The sequence below is a fragment of the Oncorhynchus kisutch genome, linkage group LG5 (assembly GCF_002021735.2).
Source record: "Oncorhynchus kisutch isolate 150728-3 linkage group LG5, Okis_V2, whole genome shotgun sequence".
Classification (NCBI taxonomy): Eukaryota; Metazoa; Chordata; class Actinopteri; order Salmoniformes; family Salmonidae; genus Oncorhynchus; species Oncorhynchus kisutch.
In genome coordinates, this window is record NC_034178.2 from 46,392,265 (window position 1) to 46,412,517 (window position 20,253).

General features: G+C 43.8%; 1 protein-coding gene across 2 annotated transcripts in view; it reads left to right on the forward strand.

Annotated features, from left to right (window-relative positions):
* Window positions 1-20,253, forward strand: part of LOC109890231 (zinc finger protein 385A-like) — a 110,483-nt gene that overhangs the window by 8,972 nt on the left and 81,258 nt on the right. The window contains exon 1 of one of the 2 annotated variants that reach the window (XM_020482217.2): window positions 2,781-3,376. The exons of the other annotated variant lie outside the window; for it this stretch is intronic. Coding sequence (XP_020337806.1) covers window positions 3,367-3,376 — 10 coding nt within the window. The 5' untranslated portion in view covers window positions 2,781-3,366. Of the gene's footprint in view, window positions 1-2,780; window positions 3,377-20,253 lie in introns of those variants that run through there. 2 annotated transcript variants of the gene reach the window in all.

A 20,253-nucleotide genomic window follows, 5' to 3' on the forward strand; every position in this document is an offset into this window, starting at 1 on the left:
TGAACTTCTAGTCTTCACTCCTATTCAGACTCTGTTTCTGATATTCCTTTCATAACACACACACACACACACACACACACACACACACACACACACACACACACACACACACACACACACACACACACCACACACACACACACACACACACCACACACACACACCACACACACACACACAACACACACAACCACAACACACACACGCTGAACTTCTAGTCTTCACTCCTATTCAGACTCTGTTCTGATATTCCTTTACATAAACACCACTACACACACACACACACACACACACCACACACACCACACACGACACACCACACACACACACACACACACACCCACACACACACACACACACATTACACACCACACACACACACACAACACACACACACACACCACACACACACACACACACACACACCACACACACACACACACACACATACACACATACACACACACACACACACACACACATACACACACACACACACACACACCTCCCTTCTTTCCCTGGTGTGTCACCCGAGCCGAAAGGTCTGGTTTCAGGCTCTCATGGTGACATCCATTAAAGCTGTGCAGTTGTCTGCCCATTGGCCCAGAGACACAGGAGACAGCCCCATTAGCACCTGGACCATTAGCCACAACAACAGCCCTACCTGCATTATTCACACGGGACTCTACTAATGAGCAAACCATATAGCCTTCACACCACACACACACACACACACACAAACGCTTCAAACGACTGAAACAGGAACGCACACACATACACACTCCGGCCAAGAGGACCAATCTTACACTATAAATAGATACTTTGTAACCTTTCCCAGATACAGAAAAAAATGGTTTTACTGATGCCTTTTAGCCACATCAAAGTGAGAAATGGTCTGAGTCAGGGATGGGCTACTCCATGCTGAATCACAATAGGGATCTGAGGTCAGATTAATGAGGGATTTGGAAACATTGTTTGTTAGTGTAAATGGTTGATTGAACACAATGGGCATGTATTACAATGCCGTGTATGTAATCAGCTGGATGACGGCAGGACATTGATGTCAGTATTTCCCATATGTTTCTAATTTATGTATTTTTTCAGCACCTCTGCCTGTGACACCACTGTCAACCTTATCATTTTCTTTTTCTTTTCTAAAAACAGTTCATCTCTTCCTTCATCCTGCCATGTCACTCAATCTTTACCCTTCCTCCACCTCATCCCTTCATCGTTGGTCAGTTTGCATGTATCTCACTAATACACACAGTACACACTAACACACAGAGTACACACTAATACATACAGCACACACTAATACACACAGTACCCACTAATACACACAGTACCCACTAATACACACAGTACCCACTAATACACACAGTACCCACTAATACACACAGTACACACACATACCCACAGTACACAATAATATGTACAATACCCACTAACACACACAGTACACACTAATTACACACAGTACCCACTAATGCACACAGTACCCACTAATACACACAGTACCGATAAATACACATAGTACCCACTAATACACACAGTACCCACTAATACACACAGTACACACTAATACACACAGTACACACAAATACCCACAGTACACACTAATACGTACAATACCTACTAATAAACACAGTACACACTAATACACAGAGTACCCACTAATACACACAGTACCTACTAATACACACTAATACACACAGTACACACTAATACTAAACACTGATGGGAGCTTAAAATTAACTTAAGATGAATACAGGGAACCAGAGGATGGATTCTACACACACACACACACACCAAATAGGAAATAATTATTCGAAATGGAAAACCCTGAGCAAATTCTGTCTCATATATGATACTGTGCTGTCAGAAACAAGGTAAAAGGGACGACTTAAATTCCCTTAAAGGCAGCAAGAGAGAGAGAGAGCAAGAGCGAGAGAGACACTGATGGGTAGAGACAGGGGGGAGAGGGAGAGAGAGACAGAGAGAGGGGCGAGGGGGAGAGAGAGACAGAGAGAGGGGCGAGGGGGAGAGGGAGACAGAGAGAGGGGGCGAGGGGGAGAGGGAGACAGAGAGAGGGGCGAGGGGGAGAGGGAGACAGAGAGAGGGGCGAGGGGGGAGAGGGAGACAGAGAGAGGGGCGAGGAGGAGAGGGAGACAGAGAGAGGGGCGAGGGGGAGAGGGAGACAGAGAGAGGGGAAAGGGGGAGAGGGAGACAGAGAGAGGGGTGAGGGGGAGAGGGAGACAGAGAGAGGGGAGTTGGGGAGAGGGAGACAGAGAGAGGGGAGAGGGGGAGAGGGAGACAGAGAGAGGGGCGAGGGGGAGAGGGAGACAGAGAGAGGGGCGAGGCGGAGAGGGAGACAGAGAGAGGGGAGAGGGGGGAGAGGGAGACAGAGAGAGGGGAGAGGGGGAGAGGGAGACAGAGAGAGGGGAGAGGGGGGAGAGGGAGACAGAGAGGGGAGAGGGAGAGAAAGAGAGGGGAGAGGGGGAGAGGGAGACAGAGAGAGGGGCGAGGGGGAGAGGGAGACAGAGAGAGGGGCGAGGGGGAGAGGGAGACAGAGAGAGGGGAGAGGGGGAGAGGGAGACAGAGAGAGGGGGCGAGGAGGAGAGGGAGACAGAGAGAGGGGCGAGGGGGAGAGGGAGACAGAGAGAGGGGCGAGGGAGGAGAGGGAGACAGAGAGAGGGGGAGAGCAAAAGCGACAGCAGTATTATTACTCTGGCTAACGTCTGCCTCCTGATTCTAACACCCCCAGAAAGCGCTACGAACAGACCATTCTGATTGGCCCAGACCTCCACCAATTAGAGCACAGGAATGTAAGGTGCCTTTAGGTTATACCCAACCCCCCAAAAATTGAGAGAGAGAGAGAGGCTGGCAGTGTTTCACAGGCGTGCGGTAGTGCAGAGGTTTCTCCACTGAAGAGAGGTTCTGTCAGAGTGAATTCTCTGGTGTTGCTACTGCTGGAGTAAATTCATCACCGGGGATACACTGCAGTTAACACTGCATTGGAGAATACAGTGGTGGTTTATACTGAGGTTTGGATGGCAGTGGTGCTCCCAAAGCATCACCTTTCAACTGCAACAACCAAAGTCACATAACTGCAACAACCAGACCCTGTTTCTGAAGACCTTCACCTGGAGAGACAGAGAGACAGAGAGACAGAGAGACAGAGAGACAGACAGACAGACAGTTGAGGAGTTGGACGAATCCTCCATAATTGAAAATGTTTTCCTCTGAGAAGTAAAGAATAGCTAGCATTTCAGAGAAAGAGGATAAACGTCATAGGCAGGAGAGAGGATCCTTAAACAGAGCATCTAAACTGGAATTGACGGGGGGAGAGTGGAAGGGTACTACAGGATGCTTCTGGGTAAGTGGCAGATTGATCATAGTTGATAAAGTCCTTGTATTTAGGTTACGTTTTGGCCTTCCCAGACTGTAATTCGTTATCTCTCTATTGGGGTAAGGTTCCAGGTGGCACTAACTAAGGAAAAATCTATTAGCTGGTAAAGACGGTATTTTAAGCTGTGTTCAAGTTTATACTGTTGTGTGGGTAGGCTACTTGTACTGTACACATAAATAACTACTATCATCATATGTAAAACATATCAAGATTACATACAGCAGCACTGTTGTTGTGGAATTGTTAGATATTACTTGTTAGATATTACTGCACTGTAAGAACTAGAAGCACAAGCATTTCACTATACTCGCAATAACATCTGCTAACCATGTGTATGTGACCAATAAACTTTGATTTGATTTGGATTTGATTTCTGACTGTTTTTAAATAAGTGGACTATCAAATGAAGGGTGAATGGTATGACCAGGAAGAAACGGCTCATCGGAAAAAGGTGATTTCAGGAAGAGAGCTAAGAGGGATGAATGACTATTGATATGTTGTTTTATGCTGATAAGCTCATATAGTGTTACCGTTTTACAGTTGTTTTATGCTGATAAGCTCCTGTTAGTATTACCGTTGTATAGTTGTTTTATGCTGCGTAGTGGTTTAGTATACTACATGAGTATAGAATGATCACAATGGTAAGTAGATTCAGGAGGACTGGGAGACAGTGGAGGAGCAGAGGAGCAGTCTGTTAACGAGCTCTCACGCTCTCAGACCCACATTGCTTAACGCATGCTTGCACACACACACACACACACACACACACACACACACACACACACACACACACACACACACACACACACACACACACACACACACACACACACACACACACACACACACACACACACACACACAGTCCATTGGATTGTCAGTTAATTGAATGAGTTAATCTACAAGAGAGTCAATCTACAAGATAGAGAGCAGAGAGTCAATCTACAAGATATGAATATGAGGCCCCTCTGTTTGTTCTACACATTCATGAGTCTCACACACACTCTCAAACAAGCTAGCACAATATGCATAGATACACACACACACACACACACACACACACACACACACACACACACACACACACACACACACACACACACACACACACACACACACACTCTATCTTTTCACTGAGGTTAGTGAAGCTTGGAGAGGATGAATACATTATTGACCCAGTGTCCAGTAAGCCCGGAATGCAATACAGCTTGATGTCCTTTCTGCCAACACTGTGTGTGTGTGTGTGTGTGTGTGTGTGTGTGTGTGTGTGTGTGTGTGTGCATATTGTGCTAGCTTGTTTGAGAGTGTGTGTTTATGTGTGTGCATATGGATGCATTTACCCAGAGCCATATATTTCCCTTTGATCTCTAATTGACCTTGAGTACATCCTGAAGACTCTTCCCGTGTTGTGGCTGGAAACTCCCACTTTCAGCCACGTCAGATCTTTAAACATATACTGTCTGACCTATGATCTAAATGACATGTATGGTGAATGACATATCATTTTCCTCCACAAGGAGACACCTACAGCCTGCAGTCTGAAACAGTCGTCCATGGTCTAAGTAATGACAGTTAATTATGTTGACAATGAGAGAGGAATAGTGCTGTGTGGAGAGAAAGAAGAGAGAGAGGGTGATGAGAGAGAGAGAGAGGGGGGGGTGAGAGAGAGAAAGAGAGAGGGGGGGTGAGAGAGAGAAAGAGAGAGAGGGGGTGAGAGAGAGAGAGAGAGAGAGAGAGAGAGAGAGAGAGAGAGAGAGAGAGAGAGAGAGAGAGAAAGGAAGGAAGGAAGGAAGGAACGAAGGAAGGAAGGAAGGAAGTGTTTGTGATGCCTGGTTGTCAGTGTAAATGTCCTCACCATTGGAAGGAGATGATAACCTCAAAGAAACATGTCAGCTGTCAGTTTGACCTTACACATGTGCACTACCGTTCAAAAGTTTGGGGTCACTTAGAAATGTCCTTGTTCCTGAAAGAAAAGTAATTTTTTTGCCAGTTAAAATAACATCAAATTGATCAGAAATACAGTGTAGACATTGTTGGCACGTTGTGTTAGGTAATCCAAGTTAATACTTTTAAAGGGTTAATTGATCATTAGAAAACCCTTTTGCAATTATGTTAGCACAGCTGAATAACTGTTGTACTGATTAAAGAAGCAATAAAACTAGTCTTCTTTAGACTAGTTGAGTATCTGGAGCATTGGCATTTGTGGGTTCGATTACAGGCTCAAAATGGCCAGAAACAAAGTACTTTCTTCTAAAACTCTTCAGCCTTTTCTTGTCTGAGATATGAAGTCTATTCAGTGTGAGAAATTGCCAAGAAACTGAAGATCTCGTGCAACGCTGTGTACTACTCCCTTCACAAAACATTGCAAACTGGCGCTAACCAGAATAGAAAGAGGAGTACTATTTATTGAAACTGCTAATTTCGGTATTCAGCACTGGAGCCTGCTAATATGATAATGCTAGCTTCTTGCACAGGGGGAATGGTGAATATAGTTTAGTAACCTTTGCTAGATTTCCTTTAAGAATATTTTAGACTGGAGAGTTTTAGGTCGTTATTTATTTAGAGAGCCACTATTCCCCCCCCCCCCCCCCCCCCCCCCCACACACACACACACACACACACACCCGCACACTCCAGCCGTCCAAAGGCAAAAGTGGTCCATAAACAACATCATGACCTTTAAATAAAGGCAAGGCAGTGAGGGATGAAACATAATGACATTTAAGATGGGTATATTTCACTGCCTTCCCATGTATTTGAAAGGCTGATACACATTTTCACATTTTCTGGTACATTTTAGCAGATGCTTTTACTCAGAGCAACATACAGTTTCATACTTTCTTTCCATACTAGTCCCCAATGGGAATCAAACCCCACAACACTGCCTTTGCAAGTGCCATGCTCTACCAACTGAGCCATGCAGGACACTGGTCAAGGCTCTTTTTATTGTCACAAAGCTACCAGCAGGCTAGCAGAGACTTTCAGCTTAGATACGGTCAAACTCACAGGGATGTCTTTCATTCTTTATAGAACATGTTTAAGAGAAAGAACTCTGACAACAGAAATACACACACACACACACACACACACACACACACACACACACACACACACACACACACACACACACACACACACACACACACACACACACACACACACACACACACACACACACACACACACACAGGGCTGACTTGGCTGGATTTGAGTTGTCCTGCCCCTCTGTAATGCGTGACTCATTTGTCCCTGTCACCTCGTCTCAGTAGCTGTGACCTGGGTTAAGCCCGTTCTGGAGCAGAGCCCTACACACACACACACTGACAAACACACTGACACACACTCTGACAGCACAACTCACTGCAGTCACTCCGGGACTGGTCAACACTGACCCTGGCCCAGATGACACAATGACTCCAATGAGACACTCACAGAGTATTACATACACAGGAAACACCAACCACATTTCTGCAAGGACCAATAGACACAAAACACACACAGAATTTCCATTCAACTGACCCTGACCAGATGTTGAAATAAAGCACATTTAATGTAGTGTAACCGGATCATTAAGATTGACCACACCGTTGGCAACATTTCATACACGTATATAGCCTTGGGTCTGACTATATTATTAGCGCAATGACAGAACTGACCCTACAGTAGCCTACATGTGCAGTGCAGTTGTTGACAGCATTATCTTTCTCTCTGTAGCCGTCTCCCACCTGCATGGCTATACCAGCAGTCTTAAATGCATTGATTGACTTGAATACTGTTCTCTCTCTCTTGGTGAGCTCAGCTGCATTGCTATAGATACCATCAGATGGTAAATCCTCTGTCCATTAACCCGTGGTCACCTTGGGCTCACCTCAAAGTATGCAGTATGCCCCCCTCCCCCACCAACACAGCTCTCTCTCTCAATCCATCTCATCTACTTCCTCCCCTCCTCTCTCTCCTCCACTTTGACCTCCCCCTGTTCTTCTCCCTCTGCCCCAATGCTGTTACACTCTCTCTCTCTTTACCTTTTCCTTAATCTCTTATTGCCTTCCTCCCCATCCCACCCTATCCCATCCCTGTCTCTCAATCTTAATCAGATGCGATTGACTGCTGGGTCTGTGAGTAGTGATCGGCAGAACACACATCATTTCAGACATTTTACTGAGACTCCACTTCTATGGGGTTGGAGAAAAGGCACCAGAGAGGGAGTGACAGAGAAAATGAAATGAAAAGAGAAAGTGACATGACAATGAATAATGATTTAAGGTAGGAGGGTAACCCAATCCACATAGTGCCCTATCTAAATGTGCTTGTCTGTAACCTTACTTCTCTGATCATCAAACACAGACCTCTGGATTGCTGTCCTAAACATGCTGCCGTCTTTTGGTGGCAGGTCATTCAATGTTGTGGTACTAAGAATGCAGAACTCTCCACCAAAAGTTATTAGGACGATAGAAATAACCTCTTTTAAATCCAAGAACATACAAAAACGCATATTTGTTCTCTGTCCTATCTTGGCCTCTTAATCTGTCGTGATGTCTTGTGGTTTTATCTGGTTCTCTCTTCTTAGGCATTTATTTGACCTTTGTCTGTTTCACTCTTAATGCATCAGTGTGCTTGTTCTGCAACTACCTTTTGTAATGTTTTTACTTCAGACGTTTTAAGATGTCCTGTGTTTGTTGTTTACTCTATCGTGAGAGGTGTCCTTGGGTTTGGTTAAGGTGTTCCATAAATAAGACAAACAGCCAGTCATCATTATTATTATTTTCTGTCTCAGTGGGGTGCAGCTGGGCAAATTATGGAGGTGCTCGCTCAATGGAACACCGCCCTGCACAATCATCATTACACTGTCTTCAGGAGAACACCACCCTGCACCATCATCATCACAATGCCTTCAGTAGAACACCACCCTGCACCATCATCATCACAATGCCTTCAGTAGAACACCACCCTGCACCATCATCATCACAATGCCTTCAGTAGAACACCACCCTGCACAATCATCATTACACTGTCTTCAGTAGAACACCACCCTGCACCATCATCATCACAATGCCTTCAGTAGAACACCACCCTGCACCATCATCATCACAATGCCTTCAGTAGAACACCACCCTGCACCATCATCATCACAATGCCTTCAGTAGAACACCACCCTGCACCATCATCATCACAATGCCTTCAGTAGAACACCACCCTGCACCATCATCATCACAATGCCTTCAGTAGAACACCACCCTGCACCATCATCATCACAATGCCTTCAGTAGAACACCACCCTGCACCATCATCATCACAATGCCTTCAGTAGAACACCACCCTGCACAATCATCATTACACTGTCTTCAGTAGAACACCACCCTGCACCATCATCATCACAATGCCTTCAGTAGAACACCACCCTGCACCACCATCATCATCACAATGCCTTCAGTAGAACACCACCCTGCACCATCATCATCACAATGCCTTCAGTAGAACACCACCCTGCACCATCATCATCACAATGCCTTCAGTAGAACACCACCCTGCACCATCATCATCACAATGCCTTCAGTAGAACACCACCCTGCACCATCATCATCACAATGCCTTCAGTAGAACACCACCCTGCACCATCATCATCACAATGCCTTCAGTAGAACACCACCCTGCACAATCATCATTACACTGTCTTCAGTAGAACACCACCCTGCACCATCATCATCACAATGCCTTCAGTAGAACACCACCCTGCACCATCATCATCACAATGCCTTCAGTAGAACACCGCCCTGGACCATCATCATCACAATGTCTTCAGTAGAACACCACCCTGTATCATCATCATCGCGATGCCTTCAGTAGAACACTGTCTTGCACCATCATCATCACAATGCCCTCAGTAGAACAACATCCTGCACCAGCATTATCACAATGCCTTCAGTAGAACACTGCCCTGCACCATCATCATCACAATGCCTTCAGTAGAACACCGCCCTGCACCATCATCATCACAATGCCTTCAGTAGAACACCACCCTGCACCATCATCACAACAATGCCTTCAGTAGAACACTGCCCTGCACAATCATCATCACAATGCCTTCAGTAGAACACCACCTTGCACCATCATCATCACAATGCCCTCAGTAGAACACCGCCCTGCACCATCATCATCACAATGCCTTCAGTAGAACACCGCCCTACATCATCATCATCACAATGCCTTCAGTAGAACACCACCCAGCACCATCATCATCACAATGCCTTCAGTAGAACACCGCCCTGCATCATCATCATCACAATGCCCTCAGTAGCCTAACAACACATCTAATCAGCCAATTTATCAGTGAGTGTGTGTGAGTGTGTGTGTGTGTGTGTGTGTGTGTGTGTGTGTGGTGTGTGTGTGTGTGTGTGTGTGCGTGTGCATGCGTGCATGGGTGTGTGTGTGCATGTGCATGTGTGTAAGAGACAGATTAGATGTGTGTGTGTGAGTACTCTGTACATGTGTAGTGTACGGTACTGAATGTGTGTATAACATTTCATTCATTAATAAAGAGTGAATGAAATGTATAACTGCAGAGGAGTCTGATGCGGCAGGGAGAGAGTATAGTCGTGTTCAACTACTGCACAGTGAAAGCTTAGCAGACACACATACACACACACACACACACACACACACACACACACACACACACACACACACACACACACACACACACACACACACACAGACACACACACACACACAGACAGACACACAGACACACACACACACAGACACAGACACACACACACACACACACACACACACACACACACACACACACACACACAGACACACAGACACACAGACACACACACAGACAGACACACAGACACACACAGACACACACACACACACACACACACACACACACATTAAAACACGAGCACGTTAACCCATTCAATGACTGAATATACCTACACACACTGTTTTTCTCTCCAGCACACACATTGTCTGAAGACAGTGCAGAATTGTATTTAAAAAAATACTTATAAATCACATACGCGCTTCTAAATCCCACACAGTTTTTCCAAACTTTCCCAAACTCACATTCTTCCCCAAACACAGAGTGAGCACTTGTCAAAGTTCCCAGTGAGCTCTGAGGCAGCATTTAAACCTGACCACTGAGGTGCAGAACATCTATCATTAAAGCCCGGTGAAGACTGAAGTTAACTATGTATTCTCCCTCACATCCTCTATGCCTCTCTCTCTCTCTGTACTGCTGAACTAGCCTCCAGAGGAACACTAATAGATCATTATGTGAATGAATGTCAGGCCAGTGAGGTGATATGACAGGAACACGTTGTGCCCTGGTAGTTATTGTGTGTCTTTTAAGAATCAACTTCTGATGGCACTGTAATTATAGTTTAGGACTGGAGGAGAGATAATGAGAGAACATCTCATTCTAGGAGCTGACTGAATAAATCTGCCTTATATATGCATGTATTCATTTCCAATGACAACTATAATAATTCATAAGTGTGTGTGTGTGTGTGTGTGTGTGTGTGTGTGTGTAAAGTTACCAGTTACCATGTATATGTGTGTTTGCCTGCATGTGGATGTTTGCGTGTGTGCCCCCTGCGTAGGTCGAAATAGCTGCGTTTGGCTGGAGGGTAAGCTAAGCTGCAGTAAAATATGATTTCATTCCCAGTCTTTCACAGCGGCAGAATGCGACACAGAGAGAGAATTATCTTTCCCCTGCACAAAAACATTAGCACTGTGGTTCTGTGACAAGCAATTGCGTATAGAATACTTTCCTGAGCAGTATTTTGTCTGCAGAGCAACTGAGGACTAAATAGCAATCGATCTCTGTAACTGATGCGTTGTGCGATTTATTGCCCTGATAATAATTGTAATCATCTATCTCCTGAATGTCTGTCTGCGCAGAGTAAGTCACTTCACAATGGACAAGACAAATCCAGCAGATGCAGTGGATAAGGGATCTGTAGTCCGTCCATAATTGTCTCATGCTATGCTATCATCTCAGCCCTCCCCTCCGTGCTCTCTGGCAGCAGTTACATAGCCTTTTTTCAGGAGCCTGTGGTAATCCAGTACAGTAGGTAGCTAGCTCGTCTCACAGCCGGCTGTGCAGCAACAGCCGCATTTACATGAAGATGTGGGCAGACTGGCATCATCATGTGCTCAGCTTAATGCAAAAATAATTCACAGTGTGTGTGTGTGAGTGAGTGAGTGAGTAGCATTGGGCTCGATGCAGTGGTTTATGGGGACTTTGCGACGTTGTCGTTTATCAGGTTTTCATCGGGGGAGATGGTGGGGAGACACATCATTAGCCTCTGGTTCCCCTGATCGGAGTGAGATAGAGTTAGAGATAGAGACAGAGATAGGCAGGGAATACTGAGAGGCTCGACTACATCACTGACTTTGACATTACCTCTGTGATCATTACATCTGAATCGGGTAAATTAATTGCCAATTTCAGCAGCTTTAGTCACAGCTGTGTATGTGCATGGGGGTGGTGAGTCTGGGGGAGGGGGGTTGGTTATACTATCCTTATTTCCTTATTAGGGCCAGAAGTCCTCACAAGGATAGTAAAACAAGGACAATTCGGACAAGTGGGGACATTTCACCGTTCACCACAAGGAAAATTGGGTCTTTTAGGATTAGGGGTTTGGTTTATCACTAGGGTTACAGACGTTTGGTCCTCACAAGGATAGTAAAACAAATGTGTGTGTGTGTGTGTGTGTGTGTGTGTGTGTGTGTGTGTGTGTGTGTGTGTGTGTGTGTGTGTGTGTGTGTGTGTGTGTGTGTGTGTGTGGTCTAACGTTTACTATCCTTTTGGGTTCCAAAAGCCCTAACAAGGATAGTTAAACAAAATAATACCGGGGATTTCACTGGTCCCCAAAAGTGTTTAGTGTTTAGAGGTTAGGTTTAGGTTTAGGTAAGGAGTTAGGGATAGGGTTAGTTTTAGAGTTAGGTTAAGGGTTAAGAGTTAGGGTTATGTTTAGTTTTGGTTTTAGAGTTAGGTTAAGGGTTAGGGTTAGGAGTTAGGATTAGGGTTAGGAGTTAGAGTTAGGTTTAGTTTTAGAGTTAGTTTAAGGGTTAGGGTTAGGGTTAAGAGTTAGGGTTAGGATTAGGGGTTCGGGTTAGATTTAGTTTTAGAGTTAGGTTAAGGGTTAAGGGTTAGGGTTAGGAGTTAGGGTTAGGTTTAGTTTTAGAGTTAGGTTAAGGGCTAAGGTTTAAAGTTAGGGTTTAGGAAAAATCAGATTTTTAATGGGAATACATTTTATGGTCCTCACTTGAACAGTAAAACCAACGTGTGTGTATATGTGTGTGTTCATGAGTGTCTGTGAGCCATGTGCTCTTGCTAGACTGTCGGGGGAGACTGGGAATTCATGGAGGTCAGACATTGTGTCAAGATCAAATGAGATACAGTACATCAACATAAGCATTACACTAAAGTAGTAAGGTAGCAATCCTATAATACATTTTTTATTTGTATATAATTTCTGTATGTAAAAAGAAAATCATAATTTACAGTATATTTTAACATCTCTATGAAGCATCCCAAGGCCATCTTCAGTCTGTCACTGTGAGTAGTTGTGTCAAGTGTCTGTCATCTGTGAGTCAGCACAGTGGATATTAAGAATTATCCCCCTAGAATCAATGTCTGTGCCAGCATCAACATTTTATTACCATTATCAAAATCTGTCTTCAGCCTTCAGACCAAGACATCCCGAAAATGGGTCTTCTCATGAAAACGTCTGTAGCGTCCAAATATGACCCCACAATCGAAAGGTGAGACTCTAATGAACACGAACAGCACCAGTCAAAAGTTTGGGCACATTTACTCATTCAAGGGTTTTTCTTTATTTTCACAATTCTCTGCATTGTAGAATAGTAGTGAAGACATCAAAACTATGAAATAACACATATAGAATCATGAAGTTATCAAAAAAGTGTTAAAGAAATCAAAGTATATTTTATATTCTTCAAACTAGCCACCATTTGCCTTGATGACAGCTTTGCACACTCTTGGCATTCTCTCACGCAGCTTCACCTGGAATGCTTTTCCAACAGTCTTGAAGGAGTTCCCACATATGCTGAGCACTTGTTGGCTACTTTTCCTTCATTCTGCTGTCCAACTCATCCCAAACCATCTCAATTGGGTTGAGGTCGGGTGATTGTGGAGGCCAGGTCATCTGACACAGCACTCCATCACTGTTTCTTGGTCAAATAGCCTTTAAACAGCCGGGAAGGGTGTTGGGTCTTTGTTCTGTTTAAAAACAAATGGTAGTCCCACTAAGAGCAAACCAGATGGGATGGCTTATCGCTGCAGAATGCTGTGGTATCCATGCCCATTAAGTGTGCCTTGAATTCTAAATAAAACACAGACAGTATCACCAGTAAAGCACCATCGCACCTCCTCCATGCTTCACGTGGGAATCAAACATGCGGAAATCATCTGTTCATCTTCATCTGATCATCTCACATTTGGACTCAATTGACATATTTCCACATGTCTAATGTCCATTGCTCGTGTTTCTTGTTTCAAGCAAGTCTCTTATTCTTATTGATGTCCTTTAGTAGTGGTTTCGTTGCAGCAATTCGACCATGAAGACCTGATTCAAGCAGTCTCCTCTGAACAGTTGATGTTGAGATGTGTCTGTTACTTGAACTCTGTGAAGCATTTATTTGGGCTGCAATTTGTGAGGCTGGTATCTCTAATAAACGTATCCTCTGCAGCAGAGATAACTCTTGGTCTTTCTTTCCTCAGGAGAGCCAATTTCATTATGGCGCTTGATGGTTTTTGCGACTGCACTTGCCTCACCTTCATGTCCTAAAGTAATGATGGACTGTCATTTCTCTTTGCTTATTTGAGCTGTTCTTGCCATAATATGGACTTGGTCTTTTACCAAATAGGGTTATCTTCTGTATAGCACCCTACCTTCTCACAACACAACTGATTGGCTTAAGAAGGAAAGAAACTCCATAAATGTATTTTTAAGAAGGCACACCTGTTAACTGAAATGCATTCTAGGTGACTACCTCATGAAGCTGGTTGAGAGAATGCCAAGAGTGTGAAAAGCTGTCATCAAGGCAAAGGGTGGCTATTTTGAAGAATATCAAATATAAAATATATTTTGATTTGCTTAACACTTTTTTGGTTACTACATGATTCCATATGTGTTATTTCATAGTTTTGATGTTTTCACTATTATTCTACAATGTAGAAAATAGTGAAAATACAGAAAAACCCTTGAATGAGTAGGTGTGTCCAAACTTTTGACTGGCACTGTAAACTGTTTTGCTCTACGACACTGACAACTTTACGGGACTCGTCTGAAGGCAATACCGCCGATCGGTCAATTTCTGTCTGTAGAGTCTGAATGGTTTGGGCTACAAACTAATATGATCAGAAGGTGAGACTCTCACGAAGATGTACATGTCAGTTGTTTTGCTCTACATCCCCCATAAGCATCATGGGACTCGCCTGAAGGTAACCCGGTACCAGTTAAAAAATGAATAGAAGTATGGAAGTACAGTGCATTCGAGAAGTATTCAGACTCCTTGACTTTTTCCACATTTTGTTACTTTACAGCTTTATTTTAAAATGGATTAAACATTATTTTTTTCTCATCAATCTGCAGACAATACCCCAAAACAACAAAGTGAAAACAGTTTTTTTGAAATTTCTGCAAATTTATAAAAAATAAAAACAGAAATAACTTATTTACATGAGTATTCAGACCTTTTGCTATGAGACTCAAATTGAGCTCAGGTGCATCCTGTTTCCATTGATCATCCTTGAGAAGTTTCTACAACTGGATTGGAGTCCACCTGTGGTAAATTCGATTGATTCGACATGATTTGGAAAGGCACACACCTGTCTATATATGGTCCCACATTTGACAGTGCATGTCAGAGCAAAAACCAAGCCATGAGGTAGAAGGAATTGTCCGTAGAGCTCTGAGACAGGATTGGGGGAAAGGTCAAGGCACAGATCTGGGGAAGGGTACCCAAACATTCCTGCAGTATTGAAACTCCCCAGGAACACAGTGGCCTCCAGCATTCTTAATGGAAGAAGTTTGGAAGCACCAAGACCTTTCCTAGAGCTGGCCACCTGGCCAAACTGAGCAATCGGGGGAGAATGACCTTAATAAGGGAGGTTACCAAGAACCCAATGGTCACTCTGACAGAGCTCCAGAGTTCCTCTGTGGAGATTGGAGAACCTTCCAGAAGTACAACCATCTCTGCAGCGATCCACCAATCAGGCCTTACGGTAGAGTGGCCAGACAGAAGCCATTCCTCATTAAAAGGCACATGACAGCCTGCTTGGAGTTTGCCAAAAGGCACCTAAAGACTTTCAGACCATGAGAAACAAGATTATCTGGACCGATGAAACCTAGATTTAACTCTTTGGCCTGAGTGCCAAGCATCACGTCTGGAGGAACCCTGTAACCATGCCTACTGTGAGGCATGATAGTGGCAGAATCATGGTGTGGGGATGTTTTTCAGTGGCAGGGACTAGACAGGATCAAGGGAAAGATGAACAGAGCAAAGTACAGAGAGATCCTTGATGAAAACCTGCTCCAGGGCGCTCATGACCTCAGACTGGGGCGAAGGTTCCCCTTCCAACAGGACAATGACCCTCAGCACACAGCCAAGACAATGCAGGAATGGTTTCGGGACAAGTCTCTGAATGTCCTTGAGTGGCCCAGCCAGAGCCTGGACTTGAACCTGACCGAATATCTCTGTAGAGACCTGAAAATAGCTGTGCAGCGACACTCCCCATCCAACCTGACAGACCTTAAGAGGATCTGCAGAGAAGAATGGGAGAAATTTCCCAAATAAAGGTGTGCCAAGCTTGTAGCATCTTACCCAAGAATACTCGAGGCTGTAATCGCTGCCAAATGTGCTTCAACAAAGTACTGAGTAAAGGCTGTTATTACTTATATAAATATGATATTTCCTGTATTTAAAAAAAATACGTTTGCAAGATATTCGAAAACCCATTTTTTTCTTTATCATTAGAGTGTATTGTGGCAGGATAGCCTAGTGGTTAGAGCGTTGGACTAGTAACCGTAAGGTTGCAAGTTCAAACCCCCGAGCTGACAAGGTACAAATTTGTCGTTCTACCCCTGAACAGGCAGTTAACCCACTGTTCCTAGGCCGTCATTGAAAATAAGAATTTGTTCTTAATAACTGACTTGCCTGGTTAAATAAAGGTACATTTAAAAATAAATGTGTGTAGATTGATGAGGATTAGTTTTTTATACTCCATTTTAGATTAAGGCTGTAACGTAACAAAATGTGGAAAAATCAAGGGTTCTGAATACTTTCCGAAATGCACTGTACTTTAGTGCCAAAATAAAAGGTGTAAAATGCAGTATATTTTTATATCGCTCAGATAGGCCTATAGGGCAAACACCAAAACATACTTTCTTTTGAAAAAAGATTGACCTTGACACAATGTCTTTTGATACATCTCATTGCCAGGTATGAATCTGTTATTCAATGCATTTCTAGTTGCTAATAGCAGTAAGGCCAAATTCAATGTTTCATCAAATATTTTTTGTATATATTTTTGGGATACCTACAGGTGTCCTTAAATGCATCCTTGGTATGACTTAGTATGACTTTCTTAAAACAATTCAGGGATCATCAACTAGATCCAGCCGCAGGTTCTTAGACTCTAGCGCAGGGATTATCAACTAGATCCAGCCGCAGGTTCTTAGACTCTAGCACAGGGATCATCAACTAGATCCAGCCGCAGGTTCTTAGACTCTAGCGCAGGGATCATCAACTAGATCCAGCCGCAGGTTCTTAGACTCTAGCGCAGGGATCATCAACTAGATCCAGCCGCAGGTTCTTAGACTCTAGCGCAGGGATCATCAACTAGATCCAGCCGCAGGTTCTTAGACTCTAGCGCAGGGATTATCAACTAGATCCAGCCGCAGGTTCTTAGACTCTAGCGCAGGGATCATCAACTAGATCCAGCCGCAGGTTCTTAGACTCTAGCGCAGGGATCATCAACTAGATCCAGCCGCAGGTTCTTAGACTCTAGCGCAGGGATCATCAACTAGATTCCGCAGAGGGACAATTTTTTATTGAGCGGATGGTTAGGGGGCCAGAACATAATGACAAATCATTTGTAGTCTGGCCACAAGATGACCACAGGAAGCACAAACAGATATAATATTTGACTAAACTGTAATCATTTCAAACCTTACTTACCTTTGTACAGTATATGATCACGTTTATCTCTCTATTATGCATGGCAATACTTTGGAACAGATATCCATAATTAAAATTACTCCGAGCTGATTTGCTGGTGTTTTACAGTCTTTTATGTCCCCCTCACCCAAAAACCTGTGGGCCAAATAAAATCAGCTGTGGGCCAAATGCGTCCTGCGGGGGGACCCTTCTCTAGGGAGTTTAACATGATCACGTATTCAGTGTCAGCTCAGCTGTTGTTTACAGACAAAAAGTAAAAGTGTCCATTTGTCAAATTAAAGTGTAAATTGTCAAATCACCTTAGTTGTGTTACAGTACAACAATACTGTATTGAACAGACGGTCATTACCTTCATCATCTTATCAACTCATTATTCCATTATAACATGATGATGTTCGTGGTGTCGGGAGAAAGTAGAGAAAATATATCAATCTATCAATATATCAATCTGCATGTCAACATAGTCAGATTTTCTCTCTGTTTCATTGTCTCACTCACTCCATCTCTCTATTCTTGCACTTCTCTCTCTCCCTCGATCTCGTTCTTTCTCCTTCTCCTTCTCCATGTCTCCTCCACCTCTCTCATAACCCCTGTACAATCCAATAAGCTATTACGCTACCATTGATCTTCTCCTCAGCCAAACATTTGCATTTGGGGGAGAAAAGCAATAAGGAGAGAGAACAGGGAATAATCGACAGGACAGGACTGTCTTAAAGGAGAGAAGGAGAGAGGGGTGGATAATTATAGAGTTTGGCAGTGATTTAACACTTTAGTGCCTTTCAAACCATGTCAGATTGATGCTCTCTCTCGACTTCGTCACTGGAGAAGGCGGAGTGTGTGTGTCAGTGGAGGCTGGTGAGAGGAGCTATAGAAGGATGGGCTCATTGTAATGACTGGTTTGGAATAAATAGAACGTAGTCAAACATGTGTTTTCCATATGTTTGATGTGGTTGATACCGTTCTATTGATTCCATTCTAGCCACTACAATGAGCCTGTCCTCCTATAGCTCCTTCCACCAGCCTTCTCTGGTGAGTGTGTCTGTGTGTGTCTGGGTGTGTTCACTGATCTGATGCCAAAGTAAATCACTCAAGACTGGATTGGAGGTTGTGCTGCTGTCCAGCCACTGTCTGCTTGGCTAAGATCGCATCTGTTCAGGCAGATGCAGGATATCATGTGTCTATGTGCTTCTAGGATGTGTTTCTGCACTAGTACTGTATGGATGTAATATGTTTTTATGTGTGTATAGTGTGTAATGTTACATGTATATGTCATTCGTCTTTTGAGTAAATGTATCTTCATGATATGGTAGCACATGGTTTGATTAAGATCACTTTATTCATCAAAGGAAATTTGACTTCCACATTATCCCAACCCTGCCGAAAGACCCATACACATTAAGGATGGAGAGGTTGGATCAGTGGGCTGCCACAGAGCACATGGAGCAGTTGTTGTGGGGGATAAGGGCCTTGCTCAAGAGAACAATGGCAGGTTGCCAGCTCAATTCCCACCAGATTTCTCTCGCCAGACCCGGGCTTCAAACTGGCAACCCTCCAGTTGCTGGCTTGTCTCTCTAACCACTAGGTTAGCTGCCGTTGACCTATAGATATTACTTCCATGTAACCTAAACTGGTAGTCAACCAATGCATGCAGAGACAGAACTGTGCAGAAGCAGGAGAAATTAGTTCAGAAAAAAGTTTCAGAGTTTCTAACAGGGTTTTTTAGTTTCTTAATAGCGGAAGTCATTTCATCCAACACTTATTTGATCATGTAATTCCTCCTTACATCGCCCCCCTCTTTCTTCCTCATCTCCTTCTGTCCTACATTTTCATTTCTGTCATTCAGCCACTTCCCACTGTGAGAATTGTGGTGTTAACGTTAAGTGCACAGTTACAGGTGGCTTTGAAACGAGTCCTGACTGAAGTCGGTTTAGGAGAGGTGATTATGACCATCATGTGAGCTGCAGGATTCCTGACGTGTTATAAGGATATTTAAACCCTCAGCCAACCTCCCCCCAACAACACTACCTCCCTCTTCCACCCACCACCCCTCCAATGCTTCTCTCTCTCTCTCTCTCTCAAAATTGAACAGTAAACATTACACTCACAAAAGTTTCAAAGGAATAGAGACATTTCAAATATCATATTATGGCCATGCACAGTGTTATAATGATGTGCAAATAGTTCAAGTACAAAAGGTAAAATAAGTATTTACAATGGTGTTTGTTCTTCACTGGTTGCCCTTGTCTTGTGGCAACAGATCACAAATCTTGCTCCTGTGATGGCACACTGGTATTTCACCCACTAGATATGGGAGTTTATCAAAATTGGATTTGTTTTTGAATTCATTGTTGGTCTGTGTAATCTGAGGGAAATATGTGTCTCTAATATGGTCATACATTTGGCAGGAGGATAAGAAGTGCACATAGCCTGTCTTCTCTTGAGAGCCAGGTCTGCCTACAGTGGCCTCTCACAATAGCAAGGCTATGCTCACTGAGTCTGTACATAGCTTTCCTTAATTTTGGGTCAGTCACAGTGGTCAGGTATTCTGCCACTGTGTACTCTCTGTATAGGGCCAAATACCATTCCAGTTTGCTCTGTTGTTTAGTTCATTCTTTCCAATGTGT